This window comes from Nannospalax galili, unplaced genomic scaffold (assembly GCF_000622305.1).
Source record: "Nannospalax galili isolate Female #2095 unplaced genomic scaffold, S.galili_v1.0 scaffold219, whole genome shotgun sequence".
Classification (NCBI taxonomy): domain Eukaryota; kingdom Metazoa; phylum Chordata; class Mammalia; order Rodentia; family Spalacidae; genus Nannospalax; species Nannospalax galili.
The window spans coordinates 410751-432212 of NW_008342641.1; the positions used below are offsets into that span (position 1 = coordinate 410751).

Here is a 21462-nt window from a genome sequence, read left to right on the forward strand (position 1 = left end):
CCATGCTAGACTATGCCTTTTCCTCAAGTTATAAGAAGGTACCCTCCCCATATTCAAAGGACAGACAAACAGACCCCCTTCCCACCAAGTCTTCTTTCTCCAAAAGAAATGGAATCTCAGGAGAACGGAGAGAAAAAACCCATTTCTCTGAGGTAAAGGAAGGAAAAATGGCATTCTTCCTTTTTGACTAACCTACTTTATTAGAGTTACTAATATGCTTAATAAAAATATAGATTCTTAATTATTTCAATCAGAATATCCAAGGCTGGACCTAAAAATCTGTATCTGAACACTTATCCTATATGCAAGAAGCAGCTTTCTGAAAACTGCTGATTTAGCTTATAGCTTCTCTATGACAGGTCTCAAGTCACAAACCCTAAAAGAAGGGACCTTGCAAAAGATGTCATTAAATGTTCCTTCACTGAGCTTCAATCCCTCGCTGTACGATCTGCAGTAAGGGTCTAGACTTTCTAGAAGGCTATTAAAAAGCTTTTTTTTCTTAATAGCTGCAATATTCCATGGCTAACAGGCAGGAGAAAATAATTTTTCTGTTGTTCCTGAGTTTGTACAGAGTAGGAAGGAAAGGGATGAAAACAGAATCAGGAGTGGTAAGAAACTGAGGAGGAAAGGAGGACAGACTTTTCCTCCCACCGCATCCACTATGCCCAACTCATGCTCCTATCCCAGCTAAACATGGGTTCTTTTGGAAGGAATGTTATCTTGAAGCATTTGAGTTTATAGCCAGTTAGAGACAAAACCAGTTGAATTTATCAGAAATAGCTCAACTGTTTTATGTTTTAGAAAAGGTAGTTATTCCTCCTTGATCCCAACAACAATCACTAAAATATAAAAACACGTGCTTAAGAGCACTACAATAACTATGTATTTAAGTTAACAAAAAGCACAACCACTATTTTGGGGTCACCTCAGCCCAGCCCATTATTCATTTTCTCAGGTACAGGACAAGGACATAACTTCTGGAGGAAAAACTGTTGGGCAAAACTACTGAATGTGGAAATTTACACAGGGCAATCAAACAGAATGCTAAGAGCAGCATGGTTGTGGGCTGAAGGGCATTCTCTTTCTGGTTTCTTTTAAATGTGTCTCATGGGTTGTTTGAAATTTATGTGCCCAGTGCTGAGCAAGAATGGTGACCCAGAAAATGCTGTTAAAGGAAATGAAAATCTGCATCTGTCCAGAGGACTATGTGCACAGACCTGAATTTCCCTCAGATCTTTGTCATGAAGATTCTGAAGGGGGTCAATAAAGTTCTGCTTCACTTCCATGTCCAAAGAGTCCTTCACCTCCGAGAGTTCCCTCATGGCCTCTCCTACCTCACCAAGGGCTGGACCTGAGAGAGGAGAATGAAAGTCTTACACCTTGACAAACAAAGATGAGGTGGCTTTGCAATACTGCACCTTCACAGATGACAAGGTAAGGACTGTGCCTTTTAAAGACAACGGAGACCAAGAAGGAACAGAGTGCTTTCAAGACAACAGTAGCTTTTATACTTACTGCAGTTCATCCTGGATACCGGCACCATGGCCCTCATAAGGAAGAATATCCTTCATTATGACAAACACAATATTTTCCTTAAAGGGAAGTCTCTCTGCCTTCCATGATAAGTACCAGTTTCAGTCCAATGTTTTTAGTAGAAGCAGATACCAAGAATGGGGACCAAAGACCCAGGAAGTTCCCATATCATAAAGAAAGCAAGTGTACAGTTTCCTGAGAGCCAGAGGAGAGGAAAGAATAATAAATAATGTCTTTCCTGGAGCCGTGGGATTAGAGACTGCAATGGAGAGCTTAGGTTATTAACTTAACACTCCTGGGAAGAGGGAACCTCAATTTGGAATTTCCTCTATTGGACTGGCCAGTAGGCATGTCTGCGAGGCATTTTCTAGATTGCTGAGTGATATGAGAGGGCTCAACCTACTGTGGGTGATGCTTCCACTGGGAAAGCAGGCCTGGGTTCTTTAAGCAAGCAGGCAAAGCACAGGCCAGAGGAGCAATCCAGTAAGCAGTGCTCCTTCATGCTCTCAGTTTTACCTCCTGTCCCCAGGTTCCTGTTCTGCTTGAGCTCTTGCCTTGGCTTTTCTCAACAATGAACTATGATGGGGAAGTGTAAGCCAAACAGACCTTTCCTTTCCCAAGCTGCTTTTGGCCAGAGTGTATCATCACAGCAACAAAGAAACTCACTAGGACAGAGACTGGTACCAGGATAGTGGTTCACTGGTATGAAGAACCTGACTATTTTGGTTTGGGGAGGATGGTAGAAGTGTTTGGAACTTCTGGCTGGAAAAGCTGTTGAGTGCGTGGAGCTTAGTGAGTTATTCTGTGGGAGCTTGAAAAATGAAGATGATGCAGCCTGGCCAAGGGCTGTGAAGTTTCAGAGGGAAGTGTGAGAGTCCCTCAAAGACTAAATTCAGCCATTGTGTGATACTTTGAGTTGCAACTCTGGTTTTCTGGTTTGCTGGGGCTGAAGAATCCACTGTAATCAACAAGAGACCAGCAGCACTGAAGGGAAACCTTTGTTTTATTGGGACAATCAATGCTGGTTAGCGGCAAAATCAAAAAAGTCATGGAGAGCCTTGGCATCTTGACAGGCCAAGAGAGGCCATTAGTGAAGGTGCAGCCTCCACTCTAGTCAAAATCCCCAGGACTGAAGGGTCATGGAAAGAATTCCAAACTTGGCATCATGAGAGGCCAAGTGTAGCCTCAGTTACAGTGGCGAGCTCAGCATACTGGAGATACCAGGACTGTGGGATGACCACCAAGGGCAGCCGCAGATGTGCAGTGGAGCCAGCCTGAGCCTATGAGACAAGCTGTGTGTCCTGTGAATGGCAGAGCCAGAGAAGTGGAGCTGCCCAAGCCTTTTGGAACCCAGAACATCATGAGTGAACCCCAGATATCAGACACTGAGCTGTTTACACTGTTCTGTTTTGGTTTTACTTTGAACTGATTGTGCCCTGGTTCTTTCTCTTGGAGTAAGAAGCATTTACTTGTTTTATACTTTATAGGTGTCAAGAGACTTTGGGTTATTTAAAACAGATATTGAGCTTTTAAGGCACTGGAATTTTTAAGGAGTGTGTGACTTTTAAAGTTGTACTATGTTTTATATTGTGATATTAGTATTAACATGAGATCTTGGGGACAAGAAATGGAAGGGATATAGTTTAATAGTGATGTGTTTGTGTGTCAAGTTGACAAGGGGTCAAGTGTGTTGGATAGCTTCAGTTGTCAACCTGACACACTTGGGAAGAGGGACTCTCAACTGGGAAATTGTTTCTATCCGACTGGCCTGTGGGCATGTCTGGGAGGCATTTTCTTAATTGTTGAGTGATGTGGGAAGGGCCAGCCCACTCTGGATGATGCCAGCCCTGGGCAGGTGGTCCTGGGTTGTGTTAGAAAGCAGGCTGAGCACAGGCCAGAGGAGTGAGCAATTCATCTGTGGTCTGTGTTTGGATTCCTGCCTGAGCTCTTGTCCTAGCTTCCCTTGATAAAGACCCTGTAAGCTGAAGTAAACCCTTTTCTACCCAAGTTGCTGTTTTATTACAGCAATGAAAGCTAACTACGCAGAGACCATATACAAATGAGCAACAGATGAACCAGAGAAATCCAGGTACAGGGTGTCAAATCAAACTAAGTTGGCTGTGACTGCTTATTCTACCGGTACCAGGTACCCAACTCCTGACAGCCATATCTGGTAAAGTTCCACAGCACCAAGGTATATCTACCAAAACTGTTGTTAAGGTTGTGGTCCCATTAGAGGAAGAGGGGGGTCCTTAGAGAAATCACTTTAAACATAAGCAATCCTAAAAGCACATTTTAGCCCATAAGTATGAAATAGTGACTGAGTACTGCTACAGAGCTTCTTACCAGCACCAGAGGACTAAAGGAAGTGCATGACAAAGCGCTCCTTACCGAAGTTGCAGTCATCGCCCAGCTCCCTGCCGAACTTGAGCATGGCCTCTGCCAGCAGGGCTTCGGCCTGAGGGTAGCCTGGCCCCTTCTCCTGGCCACGGATTTTTGACATGGTGTTGATCATGCTAAGCTTAGCTCTGGAAGCTGAAGGCAGAGAAAGAACAGGCTTTATAAGGATGCAACACAATATGATGGGGAGGGCTGGCTAGAGAACCAAAGCACACACCAGCCTATACCCAATCAGCTCTCCAAAGCTGTGCTTTTGCCTTCCAGACTCCAGGGTCCTTGCATACAATACGTGGGCTCCCGAATATACACAGACTCTAAACTCCCCCTAAGCCCCTAGAGGATTATGCAGCAAGCAAGAGACAGCACTGCAGGACCAGATGCCAACCATGCCAGCTTCCCACCCCATTCTTTGCAGTAACCTTGACAGTTACTCTGGGACTGGCTCTTTGGAAATGCCTGGACACATGCTGACTTCTAAGCTTTATTCCCACCTTGTATCTCAACTCTATTACTCCATAGATTAAAGTAAGGAATCTGTGGGCCTGTGCTTTGTTTCACTTCCACCATATATAAAACTATTTTTAACTAGGAACAAAAATAGTACTTCATTTAAAGGATTTAATTACTTCTTTTAAACACAACTTCAACTTAAAATTAGTTTTGTTTCTCAAAGATTACATTTCAATTTCTTTTCCATTACTGGTTTTATAAAGTGCCCAGAACACAGTGACAGTTTTAGTGAACAAGTAGTTTCATTAACAAATCATTGAAAACTGTGATTTGACTGATGCTAGGATTCTGGGAACCTCAGATTCATTATCCGAGTTGATTACATATTAAGCTAGGACTGTGTCCAGGATTCTCGCTGCATGAAAACCCCCTGGAAAAATCACAGCTAAAAGCAAAGGTACTTCTAGCATGTGGGGGCTGGTATTTGATCTTGAACACAGAGTTCAAGTAGGGTTTGACTTAAATCTTGGAGTGGAAGTGAGGAGAGTTATGAGGAAAGGCTTCTCCAATACTGCCCTGGGACGTTATAATAAGTGAGACAGGTAAGGTCCCTCTTTACAAAGTTTATAATAAACTAAAGACAAAGTCTATTAAAGGGGAAATCAGAGTAAAGTGTGTATACTAAACGCCAGGATGGGAGACTACAGTGATTCACAGAAATATTGCCTGTTGGGTGGAGCACTTCAGAGAAGGATTTTCATAGGGAAGCATCATTGAGCTTTGAACTATATAGTGTGCAACATTAATTACACTAATGTCAAATGCAAAGCTGGTGGTGACTATAAAAAATTATGCATTTCAATTTTTCAGAGAAAAGTGTGTCATACATGTTAAATTTTAAAAATTAAAAATGCTTCATAATCACCTACTCATAGACCTGCACAGACTTTTTGTAGTCAGCTGTACTGAGATTGAGGACAGAGTCCCAGCCCGCACAGTGCTCACAGCCACAGTAAGTCAGCCAGCCAGTCAGTCAGTCAGTCACCTGCAACCAGTAAGTACTCAAAGAACTGCTAAGACTAATGACAAGATGGAGGAACAAACAGAAGAAAAATAAAAACACAAATGAAAAGGAATCAAGCAAATCCCAGAAAGTAAGTTCAGAATAGAAGGAAAGAAGGTAGGTGGACATGAGAAATTTAGCAATAAAATTTTAAGAGGCATAAGAAGATTGCTGGGGAGATGGCTCAGTGGTTAAGAGGTGGTCAGTCCTCTCAGATCCTATCTTGCTCATTTTACCATCTAAAGATGAACTACTTTAATAAAAGCTGGCTATTAATTTGTGACCATGTCTTGGTTCTATTAAGATCAGCCTTTATAAGAATGCTAAACAATTTGCTATAATGTGGCTGTTGTTAGTGTTAGTATTCTACTAATTACTTAAGAACATGTTGGTATATTCTTTTCTTTTCTTTTTTAAATTAAAGTTTTTATTCGGAAGCTAGCAATGAGGAGGGATCCCCTGCCATGCAGTTACAAGGTGACAAAATTTGTGGACATTTAATCAGTATTTGACTTATCTTACCATTTATACATTCACTTATTTATATTTGAATGTGTGTTGTGAACTATGTGTTCATGTGTGCTGGAGGTCAGAGGTCACATCAGGTATATTTCTAAGCTGCTCTCCACCATATTCCTTAAAATAATATTTTCTATTTTTTTTCCAAAATTTTATTCATGTATGCAATGTATTCTGATCATATTGCAACCCCCAACTACCTCCCTTCCACTGTCCCCAGAACTCGGCAAGAAGTCTCCCTCTCAGCTTCATGTCTTATTATTATTATTATTATTATTATTATTATTAACCTGGGTCCAATTAGTGCTCACCATATGTATATGGGTGTGGGGCCATCCACTGGGCAATGTGCAAACTACCAGCAGCAAACTCCCCAAAAGAAAAATGACTCTCCTCCTGTCACCCATTACCTGCCAATAACTCCTCAGCTAGGGGTGGGACCTCAGGAACAAGGAGTATGAGTGTGTTATAAGATAAACGACATTAGGTCTGAAAATTCTGTCACTATGGAGTTGGCTGATTTTTGTCTTTCAGTTGTGCCTATCACAAGATGTGGGAAGATTTTGTTACTTCAAAGAGGGAAATGTGCAAGAAATTAATCAGGTTTCAGAGGTCACATATTATTTTAAGTGTCAGAGTAAATTCCTTTCATCCTAAAATATGAACATTCATTGATAGAGCACTGATAGAACATTCTTTGGTAGATAAAAGTAAGTAACATGTTTGGGCTCTTCTTCATGAATCAGTGAGATGGACTAGACATGCATTTTCAAAGTTTGGTAGGGAATTGGAACAATGTTCCATGCTTAGAGAAGTGCTGAAGTCTGTGCTGGATAGCTTTAGTGTCAACTTGACACACCTGGGTTGAGGGAGCCTCACTTGGGGGAATTGCCTCCATTGAACTGGCCTGTGGGGCATCTTCTTGATTGTTGAGTGATATGGGAGGGCCCAGCCCACTGTGGGTGGTGCCACCCTTGGGCAGGTGGGCCTGTGTTGCATAAGAAAGCAGGCTAAGCAGGGGCCAGGGGAGCAAGTCAGTAAGCAGTGTTCCATGGCCTGTGCTCCAGCTCCTGCCTCCAGGTTCTTGCCCTGAGTTCCTACCTTGGGCTCCCTAATGAACTGTGATCTGGGAGATGTAAGATAAAATAAATCCTTTCCTCCCCAAGTTGGTATTGGTCAGAGTATTTTGTCACAGCAATGGAGAATCAAACTAGGACAGAAATTGGTACCAGGAGTGGGGTATTGCTGTGACAGGCCCGACCTTGGTAATTTTATGAGGACTGTGGAAGTGTTTGGAACTTTGGGCTGGAAAAGCCATTGCATGCTTAGAGTTTGTTGCTGTGGAGCTTGGAACAGTTATGCTGAAAGAGTTATAGACAATGGAGGCCTGGCTTGTGAAGCTTCTGAGAAGCTGTGGGTTCTGGTCGACTGGGGCTGAAGAATCAGCTGTAAGTAACAAGAGACCAGCATCACTGTGGTGAAGTTTTCTAGGAGGTATTTCCTCAGGGTCAGTGCACAGAGGGGACCCAAGCCTCTATCTTAAGCTGGAAGCAGGACTTGGTAATGTGTAAGAGTCTCCTGCATAGTTCTGGTGTTGAAAGCATGAAGGGGTGGCAGAGAGCAGCTGAGGCTTGGCACTCTGAAAGGCCAGGAAAGGCCATAGGTGAAAGTGCAGCTTCAGTTGCAGTGAAGACCCCAGAATTGAAGGGGTCATGGAGAGAACCTGAGGCTTTGCAGCCCAAGAGGCAAGAAGAGGCCATTGATAAAGGTGTAGCCTCAGTTTCAGGGGAGACCCCAGCTTTCTGGAGATGCCAGGACCATGGGATGACCACCAAGGACAGTGGCAGGTGTGGAATGGGGCTGGCCTGGGTCTGATCTGTGAGATGAGCTGCGTGTGCTCTGGATGGCAGAGTGAGAAAAGTGGAGTTGCCAGAACCCTTTGGAACCCAGAAGATTATGAGTGAATCTCAGATGTCCAGCCTTGAGCTACTTTGCTGGACTTTGGTTTTGCTCATGTGTGCCCGATTCTTCCCTTTGAAATAAGACAGTACTTGTTTTGGATTTTACAGAAGCCCACCCACAGTTAAGAGACTTTTAAAAGAGACTATGGACTTGTACGTGTTTGGATTTTTTAAGGGCTGTGGGGTTTTTAAGGTTGTACAGTCTTATGTTGTGATACTAACATCATATCTTGGGGACACGAATTAGAAAGGTTATGGTTTAATAGTGATGTGTTTGTGCATCAAGTTGTCAAGGGGTCAATTGTGCTGGATAGCTTTAGTGTCAACTTGACACACCTGGGTTGAGGGAGCCTCAATTGGGGAATTTCCTCCATTGAACTGGCCTGTGGCAATGTCTGAGGGGCATCTTCTTGACTGTTGAGTGATGTGGGAGGGCCCAGCCCACTGTGGGTGGTGCCACCCCTGGGCAGGTGGGCCTGTGTTGCATAAGAAAGCAGGCTGAGCAGGGGCCAGGAGAGCAAACCAGTAAGCAGCGTTCCTCCATGGCCTGTGCTCCAGCTCCTGCCTCCAGGTTCTTGCCCTGAGTTCCTACCTTGGGCTCCCTGATGAATTGTGACCCGGGAGATGTAAGCTGAATAAACCCTTTCCTCCCCAAGTTGGCCAGAGTATTTTGTCACAGTAATGGCAAATCAAACTAGGACACCAACTACCTAATTAACAAATTAAGTATGCTTAACTAGTTTAATTTCTTCCAAATAAAGCAGAAGATGGTGCTATAGATAATTATTCCCAAACTGTACACAGCTAGACTTGAAAAAATTGTAATTATGAATATCCTATATGTATTTTAGACTTACTGATATATTCTACATCATCAGGGAAAGGATGAGGAAAGCTATATTCTTTTATTTCTTTGAGCAGCCAGTGTTCTTAACCACTAGTCATCTCTCGAGCCCCAAGTTCATTACATTTTTAAGAACCTTGGGTTGATAAAATTTCTGTGTCCTTGAAAAATATCATCAAATCATCAATTACCATCTTTGCATGTAGTATGACTGTTTCAAAATCCTTTTCTAAAGCAGTGTTTTAAAAGAAGCAGACAATGAGCCTATGGAACACAAACAGAAGACACTGAAATTCCTACCATGTGATCTTGGTCTGGGTTGCAGCACCTAATTGTGTGGTGTAACTCTGGAGACCTAAATGCTCTCTCTCCTAAAGAGACATGATTCCTCTCTTTGAACGGTCTTCCCCATCTACAGCTTTGCCCAGTTTTCTTGCAAACTGTTATCATCTCTCTGAATATGCTCCCACCATCTGAACTCCCCTACCACTGTCCTCACAGCTCAATTGCTTTACTGAATAAACAGACTTCTCATAGCAACCTTTCCTCTGATTTGTGAAAGCAAGACCTAGTACAGTGACATGTGTATCTCCCTCCAAGGGTCTGGAAGAAGCTGTTCATGCCATCAGTGTTCAACACATCTGAAGGCTCTATACACTGGCCAACTGTCTTGGAAAAGACAAAGCATAGCAGTAGCTTGACAAAAACAGAATGTCATGCGGTCTGACTTTTGTGAAGGAGAGCTTCCTAAAGCATAACAAAGAATGGAAACTAGAACTCTGTTTCCTTGGATAAAAGAGAAAAGTGTGGCAGGAAGTTCAATATGTCTCTTTTAAGAGAGAAGGCAGATAGCTACATTGAAGGCAGGATTCCACTGGAGTCACTAGGTGCACTCAGAGAGTCGCCATCCGGTATGTGTTGGATATGGGTCATGTGCCCCAAATGTCTATATATTCAGGGCTTGGACCCCAAGGTGGTGCTACTGGGATGTGGGGCCTAGCAGGAAATCCTCAGGTCAGTGAGAATACGTCCTAGATGTGAACTGAAGACCCCGGTCACTCACTCTCACTCTCTCTTCTTGTCTGGTTTGATATGACCATTTGCTCCAACACAATGTGCTGCCATCCTGTGTTGTCTCCAAAGACTAATCTAATGGTGCCCATGATCTTGGACTGAGGTTCCAAACCTGGGATTTAAAACAATCCTTGTTTGCTTTACAAGTGGCACTGTGCCCAGTATTTCATCACAGTCATGCAAAGCTGACTAATACACTAGCCCACACCTTCCATTTGTAAACTGAAAAATCTGCCGGTCAGGTTAGGAGCCCCTGGGCGGGGGCTGGGAATTCTTCCCCGGAGAGCACAGTGAGGAGGATGACTAGAGAGGTGCTCACCCACAGCAGACGCCTCCAAGGTGACCATACTAGAAGGATGCTTGTGGCGGTAACAAGTGTTGGCCATTACCTCAGAGCCTACCGCTCCACACATAACAGAAAGTACAGCCACTATCACTAGATTTTAGATAAATATTTTTAAAGGACTATGAGAATAAGACAAAGATATGAGAGGCATAAAACAAAAGAGTAACTACAGGAAACAAAAAAAATAAGAGAGGAGGAAAATAATCATCATTAATATTTTCTGGTGTCTAATATATATATATATATATTTTTTTAATTATTTATTTTTATTTTATGTGAATGAGTGTTTTGCCTGTGTGTATGTAAGTGCACCATGTGCATGCAATGCCAATGGAGGCCATGTGGGCCCAGGTCCTCTGCAAGAACAGCCAGTGCTCTTAACTACTGAGCCATCATGCGTGTATTGCCTGCATGTAGGCAAGTGCAGCCGTGTCATGCAATGCCCGCAGAGGTCAGAAGAGGCCATCGGATCCCCTGGGACTGGAGTTACGGACAGTTGTTAGCTGCCATGTGGTGCTGGGATTAAACTCTAATTCTAATTGAAAATACAACATAACATTTAAAAAGCAACAAAACCATGGCAAAAGAAAAATCAAAACAAAGTGATGAAAAAAATAGGAAGGAAAACAAAGTCATTATTTGCCCAGGATGTTTAGCAGTTGAACAATGGAATTCCAAGAAAACAACCAACACAGACTGGGACAGCAATAAAATTGTTCTTTAAGTTCAATAACAATTTCCAAAGAGAATTATTATGTGTTTCCAGAATAAAAATGCCCAGCCTGGGGACACAAAGAAGCTCATAAATGGACTCAGTGCAGTATTTGTGTGTGTGCGCGTGTATGTGTATGTGTGTGTGTGTGTGTGTGTGTGTGTATGAATGCCAATGTATAAATCTACAATTGTATTTTCAATTAGCAATGATGTATAAAGTGTAATAGTGACATTTTCAAATATACTGGATGAAGGTTTCAATTTTTTAAATTTTATTATTTTTATTTTATGTGTATGAGTGTATTGCCTGCATGCATGTAAGTGCACCCCTGTTGTGGTCGTGCAATGCCTGTGGAAGTCAGAAGAAGGGGTCAGATCCCCTGGAACTGGAGTTACAGACAGTTGAACAGGAGTTTTAACTCCCCAGGTCCTCTGCAAGAACAGCCAGTGCTCTTGACTGCCGAGCCATCTCTCCAGCCCCTGGATTCTTTTTCTTCCCAAGCCGAATGAAAAGGCATTGTGCTAAAGGAAAGTGTAAATCAAGAAGAGGGGTAAGTATAAAATGCACAAAACAGGGACCCAGTATAAGGAAGCTAGCAAAATTGCTGACATCACAGCCAAGGGAATCGTTGACATCACAGCCAAGGGAATCACTGACATCACAGCCAAGGGAATCGCTGACATCACAGCCAAGGGAATCGCTGACATTACAGAAAAGGGAATCACTGACATCACAGAAAAGGGAATCGCTGACATCACAGAAAAGGGAATCACTGACATCACAGCCAAGGGAATCGCTGACATCACAGCCAAGGGAATCGCTGACATCACAGCCAAGGGAATCGCTGACATCACAGCCAAGGGAATCGTTGACATCACAGCCAAGGGAATCGTTGACATCACAGCCAAGGGAATCGTTGACATCACAGCCAAGGGAATCGTTGACATCACAGCCAAGGGAATCGTTGACATCACAGCCAAGGGAATCGTTGACATCACAGCCAAGGGAATCGTTGACATCACAGCCAAGGGAATCGTTGACATCACAGCCAAGGGAATCGTTGACATCACAGCCAAGGGAATCGTTGACATCACAGCCAAGGGAATCGTTGACATCACAGCCAAGGGAATCGTTGACATCACAGCCAAGGGAATCGTTGACATCACAGCCAAGGGAATCGTTGACATCACAGCCAAGGGAATCGTTGACATCACAGCCAAGGGAATCGTTGACATCACAGCCAAGGGAATCGTTGACATCACAGCCAAGGGAATCGTTGACATCACAGCCAAGGGAATCGTTGACATCACAGCCAAGGGAATCGTTGACATCACAGCCAAGGGAATCGTTGACATCACAGCCAAGGGAATCGTTGACATCACAGCCAAGGGAATCGTTGACATCACAGCCAAGGGAATCGTTGACATCACAGCCAAGGGAATCGTTGACATCACAGCCAAGGGAATCGTTGACATCACAGCCAAGGGAATCGTTGACATCACAGCCAAGGGAATCGTTGACATCACAGCCAAGGGAATCGTTGACATCACAGCCAAGGGAATCGTTGACATCACAGCCAAGGGAATCGTTGACATCACAGCCAAGGGAATCGTTGACATCACAGCCAAGGGAATCGTTGACATCACAGCCAAGGGAATCGTTGACATCACAGCCAAGGGAATCGTTGACATCACAGCCAAGGGAATCGTTGACATCACAGCCAAGGGAATCGTTGACATCACAGCCAAGGGAATCGTTGACATCACAGCCAAGGGAATCGTTGACATCACAGCCAAGGGAATCGTTGACATCACAGCCAAGGGAATCGTTGACATCACAGCCAAGGGAATCGTTGACATCACAGCCAAGGGAATCGTTGACATCACAGCCAAGGGAATCGTTGACATCACAGCCAAGGGAATCGTTGACATCACAGCCAAGGGAATCGTTGACATCACAGCCAAGGGAATCGTTGACATCACAGCCAAGGGAATCGTTGACATCACAGCCAAGGGAATCGCTGACATCACAGCCAAGGGAATCTCTGACATCACAGCCAAGGGAATCTCTGACATCACAGCCAAGTGATCTTGAGACGACCCTGTTGTCCCAGGCATCAAGAGTACCTGCAGCTGAAGCCACATGTACAGCTCAGGAACCATGAGCTCCAGGGAGCTACGTACTTCCTCACTCCACAGGGTGATTCTGAAATGACCAGTGCTCCCCTCGTCACCAGTGGGAGCTGACAAATACTACATAAACATACAGGAAAAGTGGGAACTTAACATGAAGATGTCTAAAACTGAAAAATGAAGCATGTTCATCCTAAGAATGTTATTTTAACATCGGAAGTAAAAACCAAAGCAATAGTGCCACTTTTCAGGAGCAGAGATGAGGTGAGGGATTTCAACTCTGGGGAACAGCTGGGGTTTTTAATAAAATACTTTGTAAAGCTATTTTAAGTAATACATTTGTAACCTCCTTCCATTATTAACAAAAACAAAAACAAAAACCCCCATTAAATTTACAATACTTCATCTAGGGGCCGAAGTGGCGAAAGAATACAGAGATCTGACAATCTGGCCATGATCTAACCTTAAGGGCCTTTCAGCCAAAAAGTGCGTGTGTTTAGTGCATGTGTTCACTGCACTAAAGACAACTGGCTGGGAAGAGAAAATAATGATTGACAAGTGAAATGGGATCAGAAATGAACATCAAAGGAAAGGATCTGATGGATCTAGGCCAGGTGATTGAGATCCAGAAAGAAACTTACCGGGTAACCTGAAAGAGCAGAAAGCAAAATTAAGATGACCACAGAAGGTTGGCTGAGTCCTTGAAACAGGCTTCTCCTGCTTTGTCCCCAGCCATACGGGGACATCTCAGGGTCTCTCCTGTCTCTTAAGGAAGATGAATGAGAGCAGCCAAGGTTTGGTCTTCATCAACTCCCAACCCCAAGCTTTATGTAATCTACGGCTTCTCTCCTGAGCTTTCTGATTTGGGGCATGGCTGAAAGAAAGCCCAGGCTCTGCATGGCACTGCAGCAGCTGGGATCACCCTGCCTGAGCAACTCTCTTCTGAGTGAAAGAGGCATCCACGTGCGTCACTGCTCAGCCCCCCTAAAGCTGCCTGTCAAGGCAGCAACTATCTGGAGATGTCCACTATCTGGTACTTCTACTGTCTTAGCTTTAAAAAATTCTTCATTTCTTAATCCAAACAAGCAAACAGAAAGCCAAATCATTATCAGGTCTTGCCTTTAGTGGAGGTAGTGCACTAGCTTTGAGTTCCTGTAGACATAGGTAAAAAGGCCAGGCTGTAAATCTTTTATCCCTAAAAACGATCTCATGCATAAGGTTGTTATCAATAATCAATGATAAACTGCAAAAAGACTGGCCAGCAGATGACAAGACAGTATTAGGTAGGGGAGCACACATCTTTTCTCTCCTCCCAGGCTCCTCCCTGTGTGCTCAGTGCTGCTCTCTTGGTATTACAGGGAAGTGCAGGTCCAGAGATGCTTCCTGCACACTGCTGTACAGCAAGTGCGGACTGATCCAAGCAAGGGCTTGCAAAATTTGAGACGTGAAGGTGAAGTGGCCATGGGACATCTGGTTAGAGTGGAGACACATGCTGGGGCACCATCTGGAGCTCCGGGTTGCCTTTGTTCTTCCTGCTGTAGGTTGAACATTTCACTCAAAGGTTTTAAAAAATATTTTATTATTTTTATGTATATGAGTGTATGCCTGCATGTGGGTTAGTGCACCCGTGTTGTGCAATGTCCTAGGAGGTCAGAAGAGGGAGATGGATTCCGCTGGAACTGGAGTTATGGACAGCTGTTAGCCATAATGTGGGTGCTGGGAATCAAACCCAGGTCCTCTGCAAGAGCAGGCAGTGCCCTTAACTGCTGAGCCATCTCTCCAGTTCTCACTTTAAAAGCTTTAAGTTTTATAAATTCTTCTGTCTGCTCCATTTTTCCTAATCCATAGAAAAGATTTCCCTGTTCAAAAGCGCCCTGACCTCCCTTTGTGCTCTGAAATGGAGCTAGAGGCTGCTGAAAGAATCTGTTCCAGCCAGTGCTGTGGTCTGCCGGGTAGCTGGTTGGAGAGCAGGGAGCGTTGTGAGGCTGCACTTCCCACACACATTCCATGTTAAGGAGTCTACAGCTGCTGGATGCCTGCATTCCTCACGAATCCTTTCCTAAGTGCAGAAGGATGGAGTCCCACCTCCAGCTTAGTCCACGGGCCACGACCTGGCACTTTAGTCAATCCACTCTTCTTCTAGGAAGGAATCAGCTCCGTGGAAGCACTTCACCTCTAAGCCATGCCATGAAAATCTGCTTTATGACAAAAACTGGTCACGTAATCTTTGCGAATAAGGACTGTCATTTCCCCCAAGAAAGAAGAGAGTTCCAAAGCTAAATTACGGTTCATAGCTAACTAAAAATAACAATAAAAAATTCAAGTTAATTTAAATCAACTGGGCATGATAATCTCAGCACTCATAAGAGGCTGTGACAGGAAGATTGGGTAAAATTGAGACCAGCCTGGCTAGAGTGAGTTCCAGGCTAGACTAGACTACAGTGAAAGACCCTATCTCACAAAAAAAGAATGAATCAATCATTCAGTCAACAGGAAATGATTATGTTCTCCACACATTTCTCAGAGAGCCTGCCCTGCACATTTCCAAAGTAAGGGTGTGCACGCTTTGAGAGGAGAAGGTGAAGTGGCAACAGGACACTTGGAATGTCATCACCGGTTAGAGCAGAGAGACAGGTGCACAGGTGCCCATGAGGCTGCCCTGCCTGATGGGTTGCCTGCCAAAAATTTTTAAAGGATTCTTCTGTGCTACAATAAATAAATCAAGTACTTCCTAAGCACCTACTATGTGAAGGGGACTGTGCTAGGGAGACTCTAAGAAGTGGCCCCAGAGACTGCTCTCGAAGAGCTTGTCATCCACACAGTCAGCACCATACTCATAGATGGTGATACAAGGGAAATAAGGGTCCCCTCTTGGGCTTCTTGTCTCATTTATAAAAGAATTAAGAATGGACTCAGATGGAAGCATGAAGGCATTTTTTTTAGATTCAAAACAAACAAAACAAAACAAACAAAACAAAAAACAAAACAAACAAACCAGTACCCTCAGGGCACGCAGGCTGCAAAGCTCTGCAGGTGCCCAGGAGGAAAACGGAGGGGAGAATGAAAAATTCATGCTGTTTGAACCAGCATGGAGGGCAGACACACAGCATACTCTCAGCTACATGGAAGGGAGGGGGGCTTTAGAGAGAGTAAGAAAACCCAAAATTTTGGAGAAGTCCAAAGTATTAGGGAAAACATGCTTTAAAAATAAATAGAAAAAAGAGAAGTTATGCTTTTCTGAAGAATTTTAGAAAGTGTGCAGACTTGTAGATGGTCACACATGGTGGCATATACCTTTAATCCTAGCACCTGGGAGGCAAAGGAAGGTGGATCTCTGTGAGATGGAGGTCAGCCTAGTCTACATACTAAGTTCTAAGTCAGCTGGGACTACAGATAGATAGATGATAGATAGACAGATAGGTAGATAGACATAGATAGATGACAGGTAAGTAGATATAGATAGATAGATAGATGAAAGATAGATGATGATGATAGATAGATAGATAGATAGATAGATAGATGATAGAGTAGATTGTATGTTGAAATTTAATATGCTTGTCAGAAAATCCTTGAAATTCATTTTCTAAATTGGTTCTGTGACATATCAACATCTATGACTCACAGGCCTCTGAGGACCAGGCAAAAGTGGTACTTGTGACAGAAAACAAAACCCTCTTTTTCTACAAAAAACTGGGGAATTCTGATGTCATCTCTCTGCCTTTCAGCTTCATTTACCACAATTTAAAATATAAGTTTATAACAAATAGGATTTCTGTTGTAGCAGCAAAGGTGGCTGGGGCTGAGAGGCCTGGCCCAGATCTGAGTAGAGGGTAGAGGGCACATGGCTGGTGAGGACCAGTGCTTACTGCTGGAGAAGGAAACTATCAGGGTGTGAGTCAGTCCTTCTGTACCCCATCTCCACTAGACGACTCACAGGAGCATTTATAGAGAGGCTATGGATGCCCTTTAAATAAGTTAGAGTCTAGTTTATACTGCTGTGTTATGCTCTCAAGAATGATTTCCTTTCATCCTCCACTGTGATTTCAAATAAAAAAGTATATATTGACACATCATCTGTCACAACAGGAAGAAAATCCGACCCTCACCCTGGGTTTATATTCTGTTCTGAACACATCTGACACTTTCAGGCACATCATGTCCTGAGAACGTCTTCATCTTCTGTTAGGAGGAACCTGATAGATTTAGCATCTATCGGGAAAGATGAAAAGCATGGAACAAGTTTTCTTGAGGTTTCCATAGCTTTCAGGGACTTAATTCTCATGGTAACTCTAACTTAGAGAAGTCAGACCTCGTTGCTTAAAAGAGCAGTGCCCTTTAGCAGGACAGATGCAGAATGATCACACTAAGTAATCATCAATGCTGCTGCTCAGTCTATAAACTCAGAAAGATCCTTGAGATGTCTTTAAACACTGAAGATCATGACCACATTTCATTCTATAACTGTCATTTCAGAAGTACCTACCATATGCAGTTCACATATTGTATTTTTTTAATCTGTGTGATAAGCTATAAGACAAATTTTCTTTCTGCACCTTACAGAGATAACTGAGCTAGAATATGAATTACAGTTCTAACTTCCCACAATACTACACTGGCTCTCACTGACTTACTCTATCCTTGCTGAACTAGGACAATTTCAGACTTGTCGGTTAAAATGTAAAACTTTAGCTATATTTAAGCATGTTAGGTACAACTGTGATCACTCAGGGTGCAGAATGAACCCAACACTGTGGGACAGGAGGTTGGAGGTCTAGCCACTCACGTGACCTTGGAGAAGCTGCCTAGCTTCTCTCACTTTTGCTGTACATAATGCTTATCACAGCCAGACCATTTCTAGTGATATTGTTTCTATGCAAAGGTCTGTGCAAATGTTAGGAAAAAAATTTTAAGATCAAATGGACATTTCATGGATAATGAAAGGCAACGTAGTCTTTCTTCTTGTAGAAACCTGTCAAATTCCATTAGAGATAATTAATTCCTAAATACAAGTAACATTATGAATAGCACTGGTAAAATTTAGAAGACCAAAGTTACATTTACATCTTAAAATAAAGTCTCTTTTGAAGATAAAAAGGCAGAAGCACAATTTCCGGTGACAGAGTCTATTGTCACTGGAGCTAATTAACGCAAGGGTGATGGTTTGAAAGGACCAGCATGGGGTAGGGTTCAAAATGCTGTGATGGTGAAAGGAGATGATGTACACAATCAAGGCAAGCACTGAAACTGCTCACTTTTTATCTCTTCTTTCCCACTTTGGGCTCGAGAAATTCATAGTTGATAGCTATTTCAACTTAAATATCAGCTTGACTCTTATCAAAAGATAGAAGCTGGTTCTTGGAAAAGATCAAGAAAACTGACATTTAATTATGCAGAGTAACAATAAAAATTTAAAGTAAAGCTGAGAACTTTACTAGTGATTCTATAGAAGTATTTTAATTAGACTGATAAATGTCTAGTACAGAGATTACAACTGATCATAAATATAAATCCCCAAATCACACAATTATATCTAGGGTCTCATACTTTCAACAAAATATAGGTAATAAATATAAGTTTAGCAAGTATTTCATGGTGCCAAGGTGTGATGACTGTAAAGTCTGCCTGGGTAGCCTCTCAGAACGTCTGTGAGTCTGAACCACAGCCCTCTGGTGCTCCCTTTTTGCACGCTATTACTAAATATCCCAAAATATGCACATGGTTAGGTAAAGCTCCTCAGATTTATGTAATTTCTTCTTTTTGAAGAAAAAGATTTTACTTATTTATTCATTTAAGTGTGTGAGTGTTTGGCTTGCATGTGTGTAAGTGCACCTCCATATATAAATGCACTTTGAGTGTATCTGGTGCCCAGAAGAGGGCATTGGATCTCTTGGAACTGGAGTTAAGGAGCGGTGTTAGCCACCATGTGGGTGCTGGGCATCAAGCCCAGGTCTTCTGGAAGAGCAGTAAGTGCTCTTAACCACTGGGCTATTTCTCCAGCCCCTTAAGAAGTTTCTTTAGAAGTTAAATACCACAAGGGACTGAAGAAAGGGACGAGGAAGGTCTGCCTGCTGACTTGAACAAATAGGTAACTCAAGCAATTGAAGCAAATGACTATTTATGTGACCCCTCTCTCTGAGATGATAATGCTCTTCTAGCCCGAGTGGGAAGCATCAGGGAGGTATTTCAAGACCCTGTCCTACAGTATAGTCAGCAGCAGTAAGAACTCATGACATGGGACAGCAAACACCTCCCAGCTCAGGATTGGGTGCTGCAAGGCACTAATAGAGACCTCATAGCATGCCCTAGAAAAGCAGGTAATTGTACCCTAGGAGCATAAAATCGTTTGTGCAATATGAACAGTACGTAACTGTCAGTCAGGAGTCATCAGGAGCCTTTGCTTGTTTGGTGGGGAAGGTACTAGCATGGGACTTTTCCCTACAGGCCTTGCCCCCAGAGGAACTGAGTGTATGCACTTACATACTCTGAGGAATTGCTGTAGGACCCTGGGGAGAGAAGCCAGTATTTCTTGAGCCCCTCAGAAATGGCATGCACTGTGCCAAGTATTTTTCACTACCATGTTTCAAATCACAAAAAGATCTTTTGCCTTAACACAGAATGTTTTTTAGTAACAAGAGCTCCTGAGCTACCTCTTGCTGTACTGTATGGTCCCTGGGGGCCAATATCAATTGCAGCAAAGGGTCCAATGATCCATAGGAGTTCTGGTTAGGGAACATTTATTACTTCAATGTTTCTGTAAATCACAGGCCCTTTACTCTGGGTCTCACAAAGCTGCAAACAAGTTATCGGCCAGGGTGTGCATGTCACCTGGAAGTTGGAATGGGGAATGCACTCCTCCAGCCTGTCTGGGGCTGCTGATACTTCCTTATGGGAGTTTGACAGACGGTTCTAGCTTATTTGCTGTTGGTTAAGAACCATCCTTAAGTTCTAGAGCCTACTGCAAGTTCCAAGATTCCAGGGCCTTGTCCTAAGGCAACTATAACATGGCAGTTGCTTCTGCTAGAGTGCAGAAACCTTTCTCACAGAAGTCTAAGTTAGAAGTCTTCACAATAATATGAACATGACCATGGGATGATGTTTTACCAACTTTTTCATATAGTGAAACCTAATCAAGACCATGGAGCATACTTGATCCTATGACCTGTCCCAGAGTTAATGTTAGAAGTGACTCATAGGCTCTTCTCATATTTAAAGGTAAGGGACCATGCAAGGATGTTAAGCACTGGGGATCATTCTGGAGTACATTTGCAGTATTATACTAAGACTGAAGATATCACCATATTACATAGCACAAGATGCAGAAAATCAAACGCACTTTGGAGATCGTGCTCTCAAAACAGATTCTAATTCTTCATTGCATATATTCTGAGAAAATTATTTCATCCTGCATTTTCAGTTTCTCATCAAAAGCAGAACAATTACTGTGGAGGGCATTGTAACATATTAGAGATATGTATTATTTTATAACAAGATAGAAAGCCTCCCTGCATTTATGGAGATTACATTATAGACAGGAAACTGGAGTGACAGGAAGACAATCTACAAAAGGACACGAGGAGGATAAATTCTAAAAGTAATAGGAGACAAGAGAAGGGCAACGAGAGCAGGCCACACAGACAGGGAAATGGCCATGCAAAAGCATCCAATTGAGGTGGAGTGATGAGAAGCAGCAGCTATTTGGGGAGTTGGAGGAGTGTGCCTGTGCAAACAACCGGAAGCAGGAGCAAACAGTGTACCCTCAGTCCCCTGTAAGTCACCAGACAGAAATAGGAATGACAAAATGTGATTTGTCTCTTATTGGATGGAAATGGCTGTTATGTGGCTACTGTAAAAACAGGAGAGTAAGACCAGAGTCCATGTTTAAAACAAATAAAATGACATATCAAGTACAACAAGGAAAACAACTGGGCTCTGGAGTCTGTAAGCAAAGTGAGTGCATAGCAAGTGCAGCCATAGTGCTGTGAAGAAAGAGTAAGAAGCGGGATTGGAAGTTCCAAGGGCTGTGGTCAGGAGAACCACATAGGGCAGTAACACAGCAGAGACCCGAGCACAGGCTTTGAGAAGACCTGTGAAGGACACGGCTGGACTGGAGAGACCACGTGAATGAGGGCACCGTGCATCTGGGGAAGACTGACGACTGGCACAGGAAGGAGCTGAGGATTAGGAGGAATGTGGGGATGAAGTCGAGCTTGTCAGCATGTTGGAATCCATAGTGAGGTCTACAAAATTTATTCTAAATGTGGAACCACTCCAAAGACCTGTGGAAGGGACCTGTAATATGAAAGTGTGACAAGACCACAAAGGTAGAACAGACCTGTTCAGAACGGGGACTCTGCTTCTCAGAGATGTCTGTTAAGCTCGGTTGTGAAAGGTGAGAAGACAGGTGTTCAGAAAGGAGCAGGCTGGT

At 43.2% G+C, this 21462-nt stretch overlaps 1 protein-coding gene across 2 annotated transcripts in view; it reads right to left on the minus strand.

The window, feature by feature from the left end:
- Window positions 1-21462, minus strand: part of Sh3gl2 (SH3 domain containing GRB2 like 2, endophilin A1) — a 191273-nt gene that overhangs the window by 13014 nt on the left and 156797 nt on the right. For both annotated transcript variants that reach the window (XM_008838740.2, XM_008838741.1), the window contains exons 4-5: window positions 3925-4068; window positions 1218-1351 (exon numbers count right to left, since the gene is read on the minus strand). In XM_008838740.2, coding sequence (XP_008836962.1) covers window positions 1218-1351; window positions 3925-4068 — 278 coding nt within the window. The remainder of the gene's footprint in view (window positions 1-1217; window positions 1352-3924; window positions 4069-21462) is intronic.